The sequence below is a fragment of the Phyllobates terribilis genome, unplaced genomic scaffold (genome assembly GCF_046119375.1).
Source record: "Phyllobates terribilis strain yellow unplaced genomic scaffold, ASM4611937v1 Scaffold_6__1_contigs__length_29720123, whole genome shotgun sequence".
Taxonomy (NCBI): Eukaryota; Metazoa; Chordata; class Amphibia; order Anura; family Dendrobatidae; genus Phyllobates; species Phyllobates terribilis.
Window position 1 is genome coordinate 7,086,518 of NW_027362766.1, and position 19,725 is coordinate 7,106,242.

Consider the following 19,725-nt stretch of genomic DNA (forward strand, 5'->3'; position numbering starts at 1 on the left):
ACAGGGTGACAAGGAGGGCAGCGGAAACACGGGCTGTAAACTGGCCACCCGCGAAATGCGGTACAGGTCGTCCTATTTGAGAAATTGGGGTGGCGTCCTGCAGTCCTGATCGAGGTGTATCTGAGGCGAATCGCATCCCTGGTGTTCACCACGACCCTCGTCGCCACATCACCTCCGTCAATATGATCGATACTTGGCTCACACTCCACAGCAGCATTCACAATTCTGCCGGCCTCAATGTCTAAACAGCACACTGTAGCTCCTCACACCGAAGAATACAAATACTTCTACCAGAATGCAGCGCAGCAGGGGGATTACTGGTGACTGCTGCTCTGGAGGTGAGGGCAGAATAGTGACCGCAGCTCTGGATGCTATGTAACTGCAGAATAGTGACCGCGGCTCTGGGGGTGAGGGCGGAATAGTGACCGCGGCTCTGGGGGTGAGGGCGGAATAGTGACCGCGGCTCTGGGGGTGAGGGCGGAATAGTGACCGCGGCTCTGGGGGTGAGGGCGGAATAGTGACCGCGGCTCTGGGGGTGACTGAAGGATAAGACAATGTAACAGCAGAGGAGTGAGTGCATGCTGAATAGGTGATGAGCCCAGCGTCCTCCTCAGCCGAAGGCTGGAGGCCTCCAGAGCATGGAGTCTGTTCTCTGGATCAGTACCCTGGCTTTGACCTGCTCCCCCCCAGGGTGCTGATCGGGGTCCCTGTGCCAGGCCAAGCCTCGGTGCACTGTTTGGCTTACTTGGAGACTTGGGGCCGGCTTGTTGTCTCTGGGAGCCGCTCAACAACTGGATCTATTTAAATTGGGCTTAGAGGAAAGTTCCCGCAGTTGAGACAAGTCTGCGCGGTCTTCGAGGTCGTTCTCTGAGGCTCCAACCTAATTAAAGCTTCAGACTCGGCTCAAGTTGTTTTTGTACACGTTGTTGTGGGAGGGAAACAGTTTTCTTGTATTAATTCTTTTTGACCAGGAGGTGGAGGCCGTTTGGGTACAGCTGGGGGCACTGCCCGCACTCTGCAGGTGTGTGCCGTCATGTGCGGGTTGGTCCTCTCTGAGAGGGTTGTAGATTATTAACCTTACAGCTGACCATCTAGAGGTTCATGCTTACTGCATCCCATCTAAAGATCAGTGGCAGGGTCATCAAAGAAAAGCAGCTGACCTCTCCTGACAAGACTGGAGTCTCCAGGGGTCAATCTCCTTAGGGGGGCTGCTGCAGGCACCTATCTTTTTGGGTAGATTTATTTATAAATCAATTTCACATAAAAGCGAATCATATTGGCTCCTATATTTTGCAGGACCTCTGCTGACCCTCAGGGTGTCCTCACATGGCAGCTGGGTCATTGGAGGTGGGTGTCGGGAAGTCCCCACTTTCCACGCTCCTCACCCATGACTAATTATACATATCTGGACTTCGCTGCCTCTTCCTCTTGTGTTCTTTCTGTTCTCTTTTCCGTTGACTGAGAATACAAAAAACCCCTGGACTGCTAATATTGTGCGTGCCTCGTTTTTCTTCGAGGCATTTAAATGGAGGCATATGTCAGAAGAGATTGGGCTGGGAATTGTCAGAGCAAATCCAGTCTCAGTGTGAAACAGCTGTGGTCATTGTCACACATCTTCATGCCAGGAAATTTTCTGTAATCTCATCTGGAGGAGAGGGAACGGGTTCTGAGAGGGCAGCATCTGCGCCATTGCTAGTGGGTCATCTACCCTTAGCCTTCAGACAAAACCTTGCTGCGCCGCCTCCTCCTCTACTGGGTCATTGATTACTTTTCCCTTCTCCCGAGCAAGCACAAATGTGGTCCTAAAACACCACAAATAGTCTGTACTAATCCCAGATCACCCCAAATGGTCGCTGTATGCTGGCTAGTTGTGACTCGACACGCACCTATGAAATTGCCTAGATGGGTGGTGGGACGTGCCCGCATTCTCCACCATCTGTTCTATCCTGCTGACAGGTAGGAAGGTTTCCTGGTCAAGCCACGAAGCATCCCGTGCATGAGTCAATTCCTCAGCTGCCACCTTTAGACCGTAGCATGGGGACAAACGCTGGTATTCTCAGCTGCAATATTACTTATCCCCCATGCGCCTTCTTTTTTGTTTACTGGCGTACGATGACTCCTCGGATGAGATCCTTGTTATCTGTAATTATAAATTCTGCATTACAAATGAAGGTTCCCGCGACGTAAAATCTTCTGTGAAATGAGAGGCGTTTAACGTCTGCTTGTGGCACCTCGTGGTATTTAACATACCGACAGGGACCTGACAAATGTGGAGATGTGTGGACTCGTGAGCACGGCCGTGTGCACATGTACAAGTTCTGGGCTGCGAGCGGGATCATCCGGCTCGGAAGCATTGGCTGAATTCGAGAACCTCTTGGAATAGAAATAACTTATTTTGCTGCTATGGTAACCATTTTTCCTGAGATTATTCCACTCCTCATGTGTACAACAGACCACACATGTGTAAATGGAGTTGGAGAGACCGACCATGCGTCTGGGTTTGGTTGTTTCTCGAGGGGCGGCGTCTCCTCTCTCCACTTTAGAGGCTTCGGCTTCACTTTTCATTACGTCCCTTCTGGTTTCCCCTTTTCTCTGGGGCCTTCGTCGTAGCTGCCATGTTTAGGGCTAATTCACACATTACGTTTTTTTCTTATCTGTAACACAGCCGTTGTTCCCCGCTCAGCCGTCGTTCCCCGCTCATGTTGTTAGATAGCATCACGAGAACCAAAGTCTGCCCAGAGCTTTTATGGACAGACCAGAAATATGGCAGGTTTTCTTTAATTACCGTGTGAATTGGCCCTCACTGATGCTTCCATTGAGTTTCTCTCCTCTTGTGTGGTGGTCAAAGGGTTCAAGTCACATGTGGAGGTATCTGGCTCCCGGGACTTCACTCGTAGGAGCGTTTTCACCGTCCCAGCTCCTCTTCCGTGCTCCAGCGCAGCCTGTGTTTTGTCGTGTCTGAATATCATTGGGGCCACTAATTGAGTAAGAGGATGTAGATTGATTGTTTAATTAAAACCCAATTTAGAATACCATCGATCTCGTTAGCAGATCCCCAATGGTTGAGCTTTTTAAACAGATTACAACCGGCCAGAAAAATGTCAGCGATGTGAATATAACAACTTTCTCTGTCCGAATGTCAGCTAACCTGTCACTGGTCAGCATGGGGAGCAGACTTATTAAACCTGAGACTAAAGGTTTCTATCCAGATGAGATCAACCAGCTGCATACGTCTGTGTACGAACTGAAGGTACCCAGACTGACCAGCCGTCGTGTAGCAGGCATATATCAGGCTGTTAGTTTGGGTCAGGACACCCGTGGTCGGGCTGGAAATTTCACTCCGCACGTGGACTGTGAATCTCAGAACCTGTGAATCCATCCTAACATGTATAGGGCCTCCTTACCCTTCCTCCAACAGATGATGTGAAGGAAACAGATTGGGCATGATGACTATTGTTCTCCATGAGAAAAGCGCCGACAGATGACTGGCAGATGCTCGCTCCCCTCTCCATCATTGCAAACATGGATGCACAGCTGAAGCTAGCATGCAATTGGGGCTGATTATGGTTATGTAGGGGCTATATGGACACACAGTGGTCAAACTATTTTGTGTATGGTGTCCTTCCAGCTCTACTGATGGCAGGGGAATGAAGGGTCAGTGTAGCACCAAACATCTTTGGAAAAGACAGAGGGGCCTGACAGCATCTTAAGACCCCCATAAACATTAGACTGAAGTTGAACAATCCTGCCGGTTATAACGGTTGACACATCTTCTATGGCGGGGTGAGACTTATCACTGCTGTGTGTGACTGGCGGCATCATCCGTATGATCTTAATGGTCACATCTTGTCACGGGTGTGACAATCGCTCGGGATTCAGCTGTAGAAAGTTACTGCACTTGGCATTGCAGACGCTTCCTTGATTCCCTTATCTCTGTTGTATAGTTATATCCTTCTTCCTTTAGGACCCAGCATCGACCTCCACCTTCTGCTGCTGATTGACACACCCTTGCTGGGTAGTTAAATAGTTTTTCTCCAGAGAGTCGCCGGTGATTGTTCTATGTACCTCCGTGTTGGCTTGGAGCACTAGTCTTCAGCCAGTTTCTTGTCTGGTGCACTTGGAGAATAGTTGGCGTTATTTCTCTGGTGTCTGCTCAAGCTAAGAGCATCCCCTTTGTTTACCTTGTTGTCTTTAGTTAGGTTTGACTAGTGCTCATCCCATCCCCTCCCTATCTAGGGCCAAGCTCTAGGGTCATCCATGTCTTAGGTTCCTGCTCGGCGATAGGTGTGGAACCTATATAGGGACGATAGGGTAGACAGGGTGATATTAGATCTGCCTAGGGGTCTCCACTCCCCTGTTCAATAGTGTTTGGGCTTCCTCCCCCTCTTCCCTTCGTGTTGCACTTAGTCTTTCCCACACCTTGTATGATGGGAATTGTATTAATGTTTGGTCAGTGTGACCTCTGTGCTTTGAGCCATCACCAAGTGGGCACAAATTCTTGGATCCTCCCATAAGTTACAGGTGATAATTGTTGGATTTTCTACCTTTAATTATCTGGTTGCTGAGCTCTGATGTGTCCCACCATCCCTAGTATTCTTCTTCTGTCGGGTCACCTTCATCAGGAGTAGGTTGGTCCTGGGACGATTGAGGATGTGGCAGAGCAGTGGGCATCGTGTGTGTAGCTCGGTGCTGCTGGCCGAGCCTTTGGGGTCGGTGGAGGCTCTGGTATAGTTCTCCGTTGTGTTTGTCACCATGGCAGAGACTGTCCTACATAACCAGCCATCCGCATGATGTGAACTGTCTTCACCGCCGCTTAAAGGAGCCGTCTATTCAGGATGGCCACTCGTGTGAGCGTCTCAGTATGGGCGCGGAGCGCCGCTCATCCGGAGTCATGGGTAGCGCCATAGAACGGGCGCCGCTCCTACAGCTTGCTCGCTAGTCGTGCCGTCTCGTTAGTGGCATCACCCAGTGCCATGATGTGTACACTATACGGGTGACATATGAGTGTTCATATATATCTAAGCTCCTTGTTATATCTGCTGCTGCTTGGATACCCTCCGTGCATTATATAGCACAGGATGGTGAGGGGAGGGCTTGGCTGTACGCAGCGTATATGAGCGGTGGCAGGGGTCCCTCCTCTCGGCTGAGCGTTGTGCGCAGCCATGCAGTAAATATCACTGATACGTAGATCCGGGAGAGCTCGTTGCTAATTTAGGACTCGGCCATTCTCTGGAGCGGCTCGGATACAGCGGCCGTTCTTTGTTGCTTTAAACCTTTTTGACAGCGGAGGAGTGGGGGAGGGAGAGCAGACTGATTGATATGGGCCTAATGGGCTGGTGCTGGCTGGCGCACGTGTGCCCGGCCCGCTGACTGCGCACTGTGCCGAGCGGGCTGCTGGTGTAGACGGGACAGCTGCCCTTAGATGGCACCGCTCCGGCCTTCCTGCAGGTGGGGCCCTCCTAGTTCTCCTCTGCCGGCAGCAGCCTGGTGTGTATGGTGAGTGACGCCTGTGCCCGGGTCACGCCGAGTGATGGGCAGCAGGCTGGATGCTAACAAGGTATTATGCTGGGGAAGTGCACCTCCGCGGCCATACCTCCGCTCCCCGCCGCAGGCAGCAGATAAATCAAAGTGAAGGAATCCTAATGGATTCTGAGTCTGATCAGCAGCGGTAAATTAGAGGAAGGAAGGCCCGGTGCAGCTTGGTAAACACATTACTTATCCGGTGATCCCTCGCTGGCACCCATGTTTTACAGAGCACCCGTCCTTGTGATGATGAAATCTCCCACTTTGGGAGGAACATGGACAGTGAAGTGCCATTGCTTACACAGCTGGAACCGAGCCCAGGGGGGGCGGAGGGGGCCGGGCGGCCGGCCTCTAGCCCAGGGGGCGGCGGAGGGGGCCGGGCGGCCGGCCTCTAGCCCAGGGGGGGGCGGAGGGGGCCGGGCGGCCGGCCTCTAGCCCAGGGGGGGGCGGAGGGGGCCGGGCGGCCGGCCTCTAGCCCAGGGGGGGGCGGAGGGGGCCGGGCGGCCGGCCTCTAGCCCAGGGGGGGGGCGGAGGGGGCCGGGCGGCCGGCCTCTAGCCCAGGGGGGGGCGGAGGGGGCCGGGCGGCCGGCCTCTAGCCCGGGGGGGGGGCGGAGGGGGCCGGGCGGCCGGCCTCTAGCCCGGGGGGGGGGCGGAGGGGGCCGGGCGGCCGGCCTCTAGCCCAGGGGGGGGGCGGAGGGGGCCGGGCGGCCGGCCTCTAGCCCAGGGGGGGGGCGGAGGGGGCCGGGCGGCCGGCCTCTAGCCCAGGGGGGGGGCGGAGGGGGCCGGGCGGCCGGCCTCTAGCCCAGGGGGGGGGCGGAGGGGGCCGGGCGGCCGGCCTCTAGCCCAGGGGGGGGGCGGAGGGGGCCGGGCGGCCGGCCTCTAGCCCAGGGGGGGGCGGAGGGGGCCGGGCGGCCGGCCTCTAGCCCAGGGGGGGGGCGGAGGGGGCCGGGCGGCCGGCCTCTAGCCCAGGGGGGGGCGGAGGGGGCCGGGCGGCCGGCCTCTAGCCCGGGGGGGGCGGAGGGGGCCGGGCGGCCGGCCGGCCTCTAGCCGAGGGGAGTGGGGGGGTGGAGGAGGCCGGGCAGCCACTCCCCTACCATCATTCCTCCATCCATAGATGATTTTTCTATCTTCTTTTTTTACCTATATTTATGAATCTGTAATTTTTTTAGTCTTTGGGGCATAATAGTATTATTTTTATAAATAATTTTGTTGTGTGCACATCAAAGGCCGGCACTTAAAAGGTGGAGGGCTCTTTGCTGGGGCGCCGGGCTCGGCACCTTGACTCCGCGGCTTTGATGTTTGTGAATAATGTAGAAATGAATCCCCGATGAATAATTCATAGCCACAAACCAGAAATGGAATATTTTAACCCAGATTTTTGCCGGGGTCTGTAAGATGGGGTCTGTAAGATGGTGCCGGCAATGTGTTTCCACTCGCGGGAATTGTCCTGGTGGAGCAGGAGGACACCACCTCCATGTGTGATGCTATGCGGGATGAGGCCTCGTCTGCAGAGCTTACACTTTCTCCTGCTGGGCGAGGTGGAGGCTTCTGTCCGCGAGGACGGTGTAAGCTTCTCCCTAATAAAAGCCTCCTCATCTGGCGTCGGGTCCCTACTCCCTCCAAATTACTTTGAATTGCAGATCTGTGCCAGCTTCTAAATGACCTCATAAAGCTGATTTATGGGATGTTGGTGTCAGGAATCGCTGCTTTCATTACCAGGACGCCATTCATCTCCTTGTCCTGCTGCTTTCTTCCTTCCGCCTCGTAAACTGCGCCTCCCCAAGCAAAGACGGCGGCACTCTGGACCTGTTCTCAAGAGCTTGCCATTGCTGGCCTGACATCGGGGGTGCTTGTCTCCTTAGACGCAGGCTGATAGAAGGGGTTAATGCGCAGCTTCCACAGTGTAATATGGAGGACGTATAATAGAAGGCAGAGATGGGAGGACGGGCCGCGGATACCTAGGATGCGATGCAGTAAACGATGGCCCGCGGGTCACCTCCATGCCCGGGCCGCTCTCCGGCCTGTGATCTGCATGCCGCACGGACGCGCAGTCTGGACTAGTCTCGAATCAGCACTTCATGCTCCACAATTAAGACACAAGACTCCGGCTCGTCCCCCGCAGCTACATCCAAATGGCTGCTGGTAATTTGCATGGATATTACAAGAGACTTGGCGACCTTGTGAGAGCGGGACGGCGGCAGATAACACGGAGGTGGAGGGGCATATACCATGCTCGGCTCGTCACCGTACAGGGAGGGGTATATAATCCTGGGCTCCTCTCTGGTGACTCGGCCTCTGCTCTCGCTGTATGTCACCGAGGGGGTGCTCTTGTGAGTCCTAATAACATGGCGGCAGATAACACGGAGGTGGGGGGCATATACCATGCTCGGCTCGTCACCGTACAGGGAGGGGTATATAATCCTGGGCTCCTCTCTGTTGACTCGGCCTCTGCTCTCGCTGTATGTCACCGAGGGGGTGCTCTTGTGAGTCCTAATAACATGGCGGCAGATAACACGGAGGTGGGGGGCATATACCATGCACGGCTCCTCACCGTACAGGGAGGGGTATATAATCCTGGGCTCCTCTCTGGTGACTCGGCCCCTGCTCTCGCTATATGTCACCGAGGGGGTGCACTTGTGAGTCCTAATAACATGGCGGCAGATAACACGGAGGTGAGGGGCATATACCATGCTCGGCTCCTCACCGTACAGGGAGGGATATATAATCCTGGGCTCCTCTCTGGTGACTCGGCCTCTGCTCTCGCTGTATGTCACCGAGGGGGTGCTCTTGTGAGTCCTAATAACATGGCGGCAGATAACACGAAGGTGGGGGGCATATACCATGCACGGCTCCTCACCGTACAGGGAGGGGTATATAATCCTGGGCTCCTCTCTGGTGACTCGGCCCCTGCTCTCGCTGTATGTCACCGAGGGGGTGCTCTTGTGAGTCCTAATAACATGGCGGCAGATAACACGGAGGTGGGGGGCATATACCATGCTCGGCTCGTCACCGTACAGGGAGGGGTATATAATCCTGGGCTCCTCTCTGGTGACTCGGCCCCTGCTCTCGCTGTATGTCACCGAGGGGGTGCACTTGTGAGTCCTAATAACATGGCGGCAGATAACACGGAGGTGGGGAGCATATACCATGCACGGCTCCTCACCGTACAGGGAGGGGTATATAATCCTGGGCTCCTCTCTGGTGACTCGGCCTCTGCTCTCGCTGTATGTCACCGAGGGGGTGCTCTTGTGAGTCCTAATAACATGGCGGCAGATGACACGGAGGTGGGGGGCATATACCATGCTCGGCTCCTCACCGTACAGGGAGGGGTATATATAATCGGCCCCTGCTCTCGCTTTATCACCGAGGGGGTGCTCTTGTGAGTCCTATCAGCTGGACGCGGCGACCATTGCTGTGGATATTTGGCTTCCTCTTGTCTGGATTGTGATGGTCCTTATTGGGAGTGTACAGGGACCGGCTCACTGATGATGGTGGAGGGCTTGTGCTCTGCTCGGGTTCACAGGGGAGTGACACGTTGGTCTCCAGGCAGAACGCTGTACATGGCGTCGGTGCATTTGAATTGCCAGTGTGGACAGGTCCCCTCTCCTCCTAATCCAACCAGTCAGAAATATCACTCAGCCGAATCCAGCGGTGACTGACAGGCGCTCTCTGAAGTCTTTCATGCATACTGGATATTGGGGGGCGGTGTGCTCTGTATATGTACACCCCTAGGCTCCGGGCTGGCTGCTGATCTGATGAGGATCATTTCTCACCGTTATCGGCGTTTTCTGAGTGAGACCCCTTTCCATAGATCATGTTATCACCCTAGTGATTCCGGGTCACGAGGCTGTGGTGGGATGGATGCTGATCTGGTTGTGTCATTTTCTGTAATCCCTGATGAACTGTCACCTCATTTATTTGCTGTCCTCTCACAAATTCCTTTTCGTCTGATGGATCCGAGCTACGACATTGTGATGATTGCCCCTCAGCGTGCGAAGGGCAGAGTGAACCCTACTGACTATCCTGCCTCTTGTAGATAAGCGTGGACAATGGTTCACGTTCTGACACATCTCCTCTTATGTCGGAGCTTATAGAGAAGGTATATAGATGGTTCCTGTCCTGCGGTTCTAGATGATTGCGGAGCTCCTCTAGTCCTAGAGATGGTGGATTAGCCATAGGAGTTAACAATCCTTCTGTGGTTCTAGATCAGATCATCACTGATCTCTTCTGGCCATGTGGCTAGTAGAGAATTTGTCGGATTTGTTCACATTTCAGCTTCAGTTCTAGATAATTACTGATCATCTCTGAACCGGAGCTTGTAGTGATCTAGAAGTATAGACAATGTGAACGATTCCTACAACTTCTGTGCATGCTCCAGCAACAGAGGAATCTATGTCCCATCTGATCATCTCTGTTACCAGAACTTGGAGATAAGTGGTGGGAATCCTTCACATTCCGTCTGCTGCTCTAGATAAGGATTGATCTCTCTGATTCCACGCCCCCTGAAGAAGGCAACGCTGACACGCGCGTTGGGGTGGACGCGTGGTCCGTCTGCGGCTCTAGATAAGGATCAATCTTTCTGATACCAGAGCATGTAGAGAAGTCCTAGAAGTTGTTAATCCACCTAAGTTTATAGATTATCACCGATCTGCTCATATGCCAGAGCTTGTAGAAATCGTTCACACACTGCCTGCGGTTCTGGACTATCGCCGATCTTTTCTGATTCTGTAGATGGTAGAGAAGTCGTAGGAATCGTTGACATTTCGGCTGCAGTTCTAGATCTCCTGGAGCTGGAAGGTCTCCATCACTCTATTGTCTCCTGTTTGTTTGGGATGTTTGACATGTAATGGGATCACTTGTTGTGGCAGTGGTCCCGATGGAAGATCACAACCTGTGGTGTTACCTTACACGACGCCCTCCCGCCATGGTGACACATGAGCGTCGGGACGTCCCGATAGACCTGCCGTCCTCTGTCAGCCGTAGACGGCTCTCTGAAATCTACACTGGTTTATTTAGTAAAGCATTGAACTGGCTTTTAATTCTCAAGTCAAACACAAGAATGGAGCCTCTGCGCCAGCATGAAAGACAGGTTAATAATTAATTGAGCGGGACCGCAGGGTCACAGGCTCCAGCGATGATCAGACGCCGCGATTCAGTCTCACTCCCGATTAGGAGGCCTGGGATTGTCTGCGGAGTGGATGTGAAGGGATTGAAGCTCTTAATCAACGATGGCCGCTCCCGGAAGGCTGCCCTTTACGGCATTAAGGAAATAAAAAGGGATTTAATTTTTAACAGGGCGAGAAATCCTCTTTCTATGCGCTGTGTTCTCGTACAGACTCATTAGTATGTGGAGAACCAGAAGACTTAGCTCCTGTTAATTCTCGCTAAGCGAGGTTCCTGGCGTGTAACCGAAACCATTCAGTCCTGCGGATTTCACTGAAAGTCACTGTGTGGGATGACAAAGACCACGAGCTGTAATCGAGCGCTAACTGAGCGCACTACACGAGCCACACAGCATGGCGTAATAAGAGGAGGATATCCGTCACTACGGAGCTCAGACCCAGACTTTCCGCCTGGAGTGCAATAGGCTGCCTTAGATGTGGCTTCCTTTAAGGCTTGTATGGCCTAGGTACCCAAAAGATGTTTCCTCGTGTACAGTTATGTATGAGGTGTGTAGGGCCTCGCTCCTTACCTGCCCCTTGTTTATCAGCCGCGGGACTTCTGTGTTCCTGGTCCGGTCCCTCGGGGAAGGAGGTGGTTGTACTGCTGGTCACATCTGCTCCTCGCAGCTCCCCGGCGAGGCTCTTGTTGTTTGGAGTTCTCTCTGGGGGATGTTTTGCCCCATTGCTCAATGTCTCTCTCCCCAGAGATTTCCTGCATGTTAATAACCCATTTCCCTGTCGATATAAAGTTCATGAGCGGATGTCGGTCCATCTTGGGTTCAGCAGCACAATCTTATTTCCTTGTGTGCGGACTTTGCTTGTCCGTTTGTCATAAAGATCTTTTCAAAGTTCGGTGCCTTTTAGGATGCCCCCAATGGAGACGTGACAAGTGTGTGTATCCTAGCCTGGAAAGTTGGTAGAGATGTGGGAAGGCCAATCTCTTCTTTGAGGAGCTTGTTATAGACTGATACATCTGTGATGGTCTTCGTCTGATGCCTCATAGAATGGTAGAGGTGGAAGGGACCTCCAGGGTCCTCGTGTCCACCCCCGGCTCAATGCAGGATTCACTAAACCATCTCAGACAGATATCTGTCCAGCCTCTGTTTGAAGACGTCCATTGAAGGAGAACTCTCCACCTCTCGTGGTCGCCTGTTCCACTCATTGATCACATCAGTGTCAAAAAGTTTTATCTAATATCTAATTATCTTTTCCCAGTCATTTTCATCCCATTGCTTCTCGTTTTTCCTTGTGCAAATGAGAATAAAGCTGATCCCTCTAAAGTGACAGCCCTTCAGATATTTGTAGACAGCTATTAAAGGGGTTGTCCCATCGAAAGTGATAAGTCTGCAGTCACTCTGTGTGACTGCAGACTTATGAATCCCCCCAGTGCAGGCACTGTGCGCTGCGGGGATTCGTCGGTATGAGACACGGTTATGGAGAGTATGTATACTTTATACATACCCCCGGCCAGCGAGCGCAGCCTCGCTCTCCATACACTTGTATTGAGCGGGGCTGCGCCTTCTCTTCAGACCTGCCCACTGGCCGTCCAGATCACTAGTCGGGCGTGGCTTCACTCCATACAAATGCATGGAGAGAGGCGGCACTGAATGGGCGAGAGTATGTATAACGTATACGTCTCATACCAGCGAATCCCCGCAGTGCACAGTGCCTGCGCTGGGGGGATTCATAAGTCTGCAGTCACACAGAGTGACTGCAGACTTATCACTTTCGATGGGACAACCCCTTTAAGTCTCCTCTTAGCCTTCTTTTTTTTACCGGCTAAACATTCTCAGATCCTCTAACCTTTTCCTCATAGGATATAGTTTGCAGACTGGTCACCATCCTGGTAGCTCTTCTCTGAACTTGTGCCTGTGTGGCGGGCCCGGGGGACTCTGTCACTCTGGGGCCGGTCGCCGTGATTCCTTTCTTCTCGACCTCCATTTCTGACTCTTTACGATGAAGGCTTCTATTTGTGCGCTGCAGACCGGTGTGAGTGTCTCATTAGGCCACGGGGCTGTGACTGGAGAAGAGTGCCTTCCATCTTTCGGATAAAGCCCTACAGTGGGTCAGCGTTGCTGTTGAATTAAGAGCGGCTTCTGTGGTCCCCTGACCCCCCTCGCACGGCAGGATACCGATGTGATTCTTTAATTGCAGTAAATATTATTCCTTAGAGAATTTCTTGGATCTGTCTGCTGGGAGAGGAAACGGCTCTGGCCCGTGCCCACCACTTTGAGCAACTTCCGAAGGAGGTCATGACTCTGATCTCGACCACGGTGGTTAGTCATGGCTGTACTGAGAAGATGGGATGCTGAATACATTGTCCCCTCCGCTCAGTGACCTCTGCCAGGTTTGCAGTTTGTGCAGATTTCTGGTCTCTTTCTCTAGAGACCATTTTGCTTGAATAAATGCACATCTGGCTCGTAAAACCTTGTGAAGGGCCCCTGTAAGGTCCCGGTGAGGATGTTGTACATGGCGCGTCCCTCTCCTGGGACAGTAGAGTAGAAACCTCCTGAATATATTGAATATTTTATCGTAATTGTGAAGACGTCCATCAGCCACCAATGCTCCTCCAGCATCTTACACCAGCGTGTCCGTAGCGTGCGAGATCTCCAGGAGAGATGGAGGCAGTGTAGTGACCGCGGCTCGGAGGTGACTGCTCTGGGATTATTGATGGACATCATTAGGGCGATGTTCCAGCCGATGGATCTGGATGACTCTGATGATACTGAGTGCAGTATTGATCTAGCAGGAAGGAATACATTTACATGTTTATTCCTCTTGATGAACGGCCGGCATGTTAGGAGGTTGAATGGATTCGGAGCTGCATCCTCCGTAGTGAAGTGAATGCTCAGTCCGGGAGATCTGAAGGTTTGGGGCGTCCCGTTAGACTTAAAGGTTTTCTCTTACTCCAGTCACGCACATCGACGTTTGTCCAGTCTCCGACCACGTCCAGGTTCCTACGACATCTTCCAAGTCAAATGGGGGACGCAGTTTGCATTCTTTGAATCCCCTGCACCCGGCAGCTGGAGAACGAATATATGAGGAGGTCTCGATGAGCGAAGAGCTTGACTGCCATAAAATGCAAGCCTCTTGCCATCTTCCTCCGCGTCCCTGGGGATCTTATGCCTTTGTTTCTCCCACCGACATTTCGTTTAGTCACTGTAGAATTCCTCCCGGGAGGATTGTGGGCCTCTCTTGGACGCCTGATGGGTAGGCTCTCGGAGATCTACCTGACAAATGCCAGCAGCTTGGCGTCAGTTAGGGGCCAACCTATTGGTGCCTACAGGAAAGTGAGCATAAATTAGAGACAGAAGATTATTGCAGTGCTACTCAGGGGTCCCTGCACCTCCAGACTGTATCTCCTGGGCAGAAAGCTTGTACAGTTGATGACTGGTTCATTTTCCTCCATCACCATCTGAAATATTTCACGATGCAGAACAAAGCCTTATGCAAAAAAAAGATGGTCTCCGAGTCAGCAGACTGAATGCAGTCATGTGCTACCCAGAGCTTGTGTGTGGGGGTGAAATGAAAAGTAAAGGGCACTTCAGTTCTTCCATATCGCTAGAGACTTTACAAAGGTCCGCATGCTCTCCTAACACATTCATGAAGCTCACATCCGAGTCTTCCTTGTCACCACTGGCATGATGGAAGGTGTGCTTCATCTCTTGGTGCCTCCGTGTTGTCCATGTCACCACAGGCATGATGGAAGGTGTGCTTCCTCTCTTGGTGCCTCCGTGTCACCACACATGATGAAAGGTGCGCGTCCCCTCCTGACACGTTCATGAAGCTCACATCCGAGTCTTCCTTGTCACCACACATGATGGAAGGTGCATGTCCCCTCCTGACACGTTCATGCAGCTCACATCCGAGTCTTCCTTGTCACCACAGACATGATGGAAGGTGCACGTCCCCACCTGACACGTTCATGAAGCTCACATCCGAGTCTTCCTTGTATGATGGAAGATGCGCGTCCCCGCCTGACACGTTCGTGAAGCTCACATCCGAGTCTTCCTTGTCACCACAGACATGATGGAAGGTGCACGTCCCCGCCTGACACGTTCATGAAGCTCACATCCGAGTCTTCCTTGTATGATGGAAGGTGCGCGTCCCCTCCTGACACGTTCGTGATGCTCACATCTGCGTTTTCCTTGTCACCACAGACATGATAGAAGGTGTGCGTCCTCTCTTGGTACCTCCGTGTAGGAAGCTCACATCAGAGTGCCTCCATCGTGAAGCACCACAGACATGATGGAAGGTGTGCTTCCCCTTCTGGTGCCTCCGTGTCACCACAGACATGATGGAAGGTGTGCTTCCTCTTGTGGTGGCTCCATGTCACCACAGATATGATGGAAGGTGTGCTTCCCCTTCTGGTGCCTCCGTGTCACCACAGATATGATGGAAGGTGTGCTTCCTCTTCTGGTGCCTCCGTGTCACCACAGACATGATGGAAGGTGTGCTTCCTCTTCTGGTGGCTCCATGTCACCACAGATATGATGGAAGGTGTGCTTCCCCTTCTGGTGCCTCTGTGTCACCACAGATATGATGGAAGGTGTGCTTCCCCTTCTGGTGCCTCCGTGTCACCACAGACATGATGGAAGGTGTGCTTCCCCTTCTGGTGCCTCCGTGTCACCACAGACATGATGGAAGGTGTGCTTCCCCTTCTGGTGGCTCCATGTCACCACAGACATGATGGAAGGTGTGCTTCCCCTTCTGGTGCCTCCGTGTCACCACAGACATGATGGAAGGTGTGCTTCCTCTTCTGGTGCCTCCATGTCACCACAGATATGATGGAAGGTGTGCTTCCCCTTCTGGTGGCTCCATGTCACCACAGACATGGAAGGTGTGCTTCCCCTTCTGGAGCCTCCGTGTCACCACAGACATGATGGAAGGTGTGCTTCCCCTTCTGGTGGCTCCATGTCACCACAGACATGATGGAAGGTGTGCTTCCCCTTCTGGTGGCTCCATGTCACCACAGACATGATGGAAGGTGTGCTTCCCCTTCTGGTGGCTCCATGTCACCACAGACATGATGGAAGGTGTGCTTCCCCTTCTGGTGCCTCCATGTCACCACAGATATGATGGAAGGTGTGCTTCCCCTTCTGGTGCCTCCATGTCACCACAGATATGATGGAAGGTGTGCTTCCCCTTCTGGTGGTTCCATGTCACCACAGACATGATGGAAGGTGTGCTTCCTCTTCTGGTGGCTCCATGTCACCACAGACTTGATGGAAGGTGTGTGCTCTCCTTGCGTGTCCTCTCCTGTCGTGTCCTGGCAGCTGACATGCGAGTTCTCCATGTCAGCACAGACATGATGGAAGGTGTGTCCTCCCCTGGCGTGTCCCGGCACCTGACATGCGAGTTCTCCATGTCAGCACAGACATGATGGAAGGTGTGTCCTACCCTGTCGTGTCCCGGCAGCTGACATGCGAGTTCTCCATGTCAGCACAAACATGATGGAAGGTGTGTCCTCCCCTGTCGTGTCCCGGCAGCTGACATGCGAGTTCTCCATGTCAGCACAGACATGATGGAAGGTGTGTCCTCCCCTGTCGTGTCCCGGCAGCTGACATGCGAGTTCTCCATGTCAGCACAGACATGATGAAAGGTGTGTCCTCCCCTGTCGTGTCCCGGCAGCTGACATGCGAGTTCTCCATGTCAGCACTGACATGATGGAAGGTGTGTCCTTCCCTGGCGTGTCCCGGCAGCTGACATGCGAGTTCTCCATGTCAGCACAGACATGATGGAAGGTACACGTCCTCTCTTGGCGCGTCCCATTAATGGTGCACCCTCTCCTGGTACATCAGTGCAGCTCACCTCCAAGTCTTCATGTGACCATACACCTGATAGAAGGTGCTTTTCCTTTCCTTTCGCGTCCTCTCCAGGCACACCCTGGCAGCTCACATCCAGGTGCTGTGTAATTATAGAAAGAAAGAACAACCTTTTGAAAGTGCAGATTCTGCTCGGTGCAGTGAGGAGCTCGTGCCCATGGTCCCTGATGACTTTACCACCAATGGAGAAGTTCCTGAAGGTCGTACAGGAGAATGGGAAAGTCTCATCTGTAACCGTCTGCTCGGTCACATTACTGTAGCGCCGCGCCAACATCATAAATGGTTCAGCTGAGGTCAAGGATCTATTTAGCACATGTTCATGAATGATTTCTGGGTCTGTAGGTTCTCCTGATTCTTGTACATTTATCCCTTGGGAACAGGAGAGTGAAGCTTAAAAATGATGGTGCTCGCAGTTTCCCAAATGTCTATGTCCTATAGCCCACCTATGTGGAGGGTCTTCTGTGGCTGCACACGTTGCCTGATTCTTGATTACTGCCCTTCATCCTTCAGACGTTACCTTAATCATCGCCCGCCGCTTGCTGCCTTTGGCCTCGTTTCATTATGACTGCTACTTTGTGTGGAGTAAAATGCGCCAAATTCAAAGGAGGCTGACGGAGCGATCCTGGAGTGGTGAAAGTGAGACGTCCGGTCGCTGCGCGGTCGCCGTATGCTGCCTTTATGGCTGCTTCTCCTTCTCACATGAGTCTTCTCGTACTTTTAACCGCCGCTTGTAAGGTCTTTTTGGGTGGGCACGCTGTGAGATTCATGTAGCCCACAGACTGGTGACTGCTGCATGGAGGGATGTTATTATGGAGGTCATGGATGTGTGTGAATAACTTGCTGTCTCCGCGCTGACAACTTGTGGGCGTAGGGTTGACTATCAATTCCAGAAAACATGTAATGTGCCACCGGCGCCCAGAGGTGATCCCACGCGGACCACTTACAAGCGGAATCTCATTACCTGTGATCTGCCGGTGTGTGGCACCCCCAGCACCGCCGCCATCTTAGCTTGCACGTGCCGTGCCTGCAGGCGGGGTGATGTGTGGAGCTTCGGATATTCGGAGGCTTCCGCAGCGCGGCAGAGTTCCCAGCGTTTCTGGTCAGTGGCTGCTGCCGCCTGTATTACTATGGAGATTGTCACTTTCATGCATGGCTTCCTCCCGCAGATAGATGACCATCTCTGAGCCCCCCTTGTGCATTCAGCGGGACAATAGAAGGAAGAGAACAGATTGAGGCCAGAGTCTGTCACTTGTATCATTGGGAAGCAGAACCCGCTAATGAGATCTCTCCGGGGTGGATGGGACCGCACTTCTGCCGGGATGCGGGAGACTGAGCGGCTCGGCCCTGCACATACCAGCATCAGTCTTCATTGTGGGGTCAATTTACTGAGAACATGATCTGCTAATGATCCTGGCCGGGTTAACACTGCTCTGTCCACTGATATTCTCAAGGGGCAAAGTGCTCCTTGGCCTTGATCAACATCAGGGCTGGGCAAGCCAGGAGGATGGTGGCTGAGGAGCCCGGGAATGTGCCTTTTTTTTATATAGATAACTGAGGAAGCTGCGTGGGGCACCAGGACCTCATGTTCCCCAACTGAGAGTGAGAGGAGCAGCGAAAACTAGTGCAAAGATGAGAGTGAGAGGAGCAGCGAGCACTAGAGCAAAGATGAGCGGGAGAGGGGCCGCGAGCACTAGAGCAAAGATGAGCGGGAGAGGGGCCGCGAGCACTAGAGCAAAGATGAGCGGGAGAGGGGCAGCGAGCACTAGATCAAAGATGAGCGGGAGAGGGGCAGCGAGCACTAGAGCAAAGATGAGCGGGAGAGGGGCAGCGAGCACTAGAGCAAAGATGAGCGGGAGAGGGGCAGCGAGCGCTAGAGCAAAGATGAGCGGGAGAGGGGCAGCGAGCGCTAGAGCAAAGATGAGCGGGAGAGGGGCAACGAGCGCTAGAGCAAAGATGAGCGGGAGAGGGGCAGCGAGCGCTAGAGCAAAGATGAGCGGGAGAGGGGCAGCGAGCGCTAGAGCAAAGATGGGCGGGAGAGGGGCAGCGAGCGCTAGAGCAAAGATGAGCGGGAGAGGGGCAGCGAGCGCTAGAGCAAAGATGAGTGGGAGAGGGGCAGCGAGCACTAGAGCAAAGATGAGCGGGAGAGGGGCAGCGAGCTGTATAACTTCCGATGTGTGTTGTGGTGCACATCACTGGGGATCAGTTACTGAGTGTTACACCCCTGTGAACTTTGGCCGTAGGGGGTGATGCTCTTTGGCCATATGGATGACGCGCTGGCTGCCATGTTGCTTTATGCAAAGCTTTGATTAATTTTGCCCTCAAACCTTTGCTCCTACTGGAGGCGCCCACTCAGAGTCCCTCGTGACCTGGCTGTTAGGAGTCCGGAGATCAGAGCCGCGTATGTGGCCTATATCTGCGCTGTGGGCTTTCTGATGCCGATGTAGCCAGGCCCCTCCTTTACACAATAATCCCCCTCTGCGTTGTCTGCTCACTCGGTGGTCCGGGCCTGGTAATGGTGGCACTGATTGTGATGCTGCTCACACCTTCTGTCTACGGGTCCACGTGACTACCGATCGATGGCATCTGACACTTGGACAATAGTTTTTTGTGTAGAATAGATTCCCCTCATCTGCAGGAGCCGTTACACGCTGTTCTACAAGCGGCAGCCATTAGTATGGACCTCGTGAAGCCTTCGAAGATCTCTCAACGGTGACATGTGACCTCCACATAGTGGTACGTCACAGGCAGGAGGTGAGGAGGGCTCTGTGCCAGCATGGCCTCGCAGTGCTCCATCAGTCGTCTTCGGGGGGGTCTGCTTGTATCCACGATATGGCGATAACGTAATCCGTGAAGGTCATGATACGTCGGCCCGCAATCCGCAGACTCTGGTGTCCTGTCAAGGATTGCCTTGCATGTTTCCTGTCCTCCGATGGCGGGGAGGTGCAGCCGTCAGGGGGTCGGCAGTGTTGGGACCACTTCAGCTGATTTCCCCGTCCTGAGTGATTCCTCGGCATGTCACTCACAGCTGCCGGGCTGATGTATCGTCCGTCTGATGCACAATCAATTATTCATGACCGGAGCGCGGGAGACGCGCGGCACTGTGCTGCCCAGAGCCTCATCGTAACTAGGACACACAGATTCTGCAGCCGGCACCAGGACTCTGCGAGCCAAATTCCCACCCTCCTACATGTACACATCTAATGTCTTGGCTCCAG

The 19,725-nt window shown here is 53.4% G+C and overlaps 1 protein-coding gene across 2 annotated transcripts in view; it reads left to right on the plus strand.

Annotated features, from left to right (window-relative positions):
- The window catches only part of LOC141152627 (ephrin-A3-like), a 117,778-nt gene that overhangs the window by 17,008 nt on the left and 81,045 nt on the right, over positions 1-19,725 (plus strand). Inside the window, exon 1 of one of the 2 annotated variants that reach the window (XM_073637181.1) lies at positions 5,383-5,496. The exons of the other annotated variant lie outside the window; for it this stretch is intronic. Within the exon in view, the coding sequence (XP_073493282.1) occupies positions 5,423-5,496 (74 nt within the window). The 5' untranslated portion in view covers positions 5,383-5,422. Of the gene's footprint in view, positions 1-5,382; positions 5,497-19,725 lie in introns of those variants that run through there. 2 annotated transcript variants of the gene reach the window in all.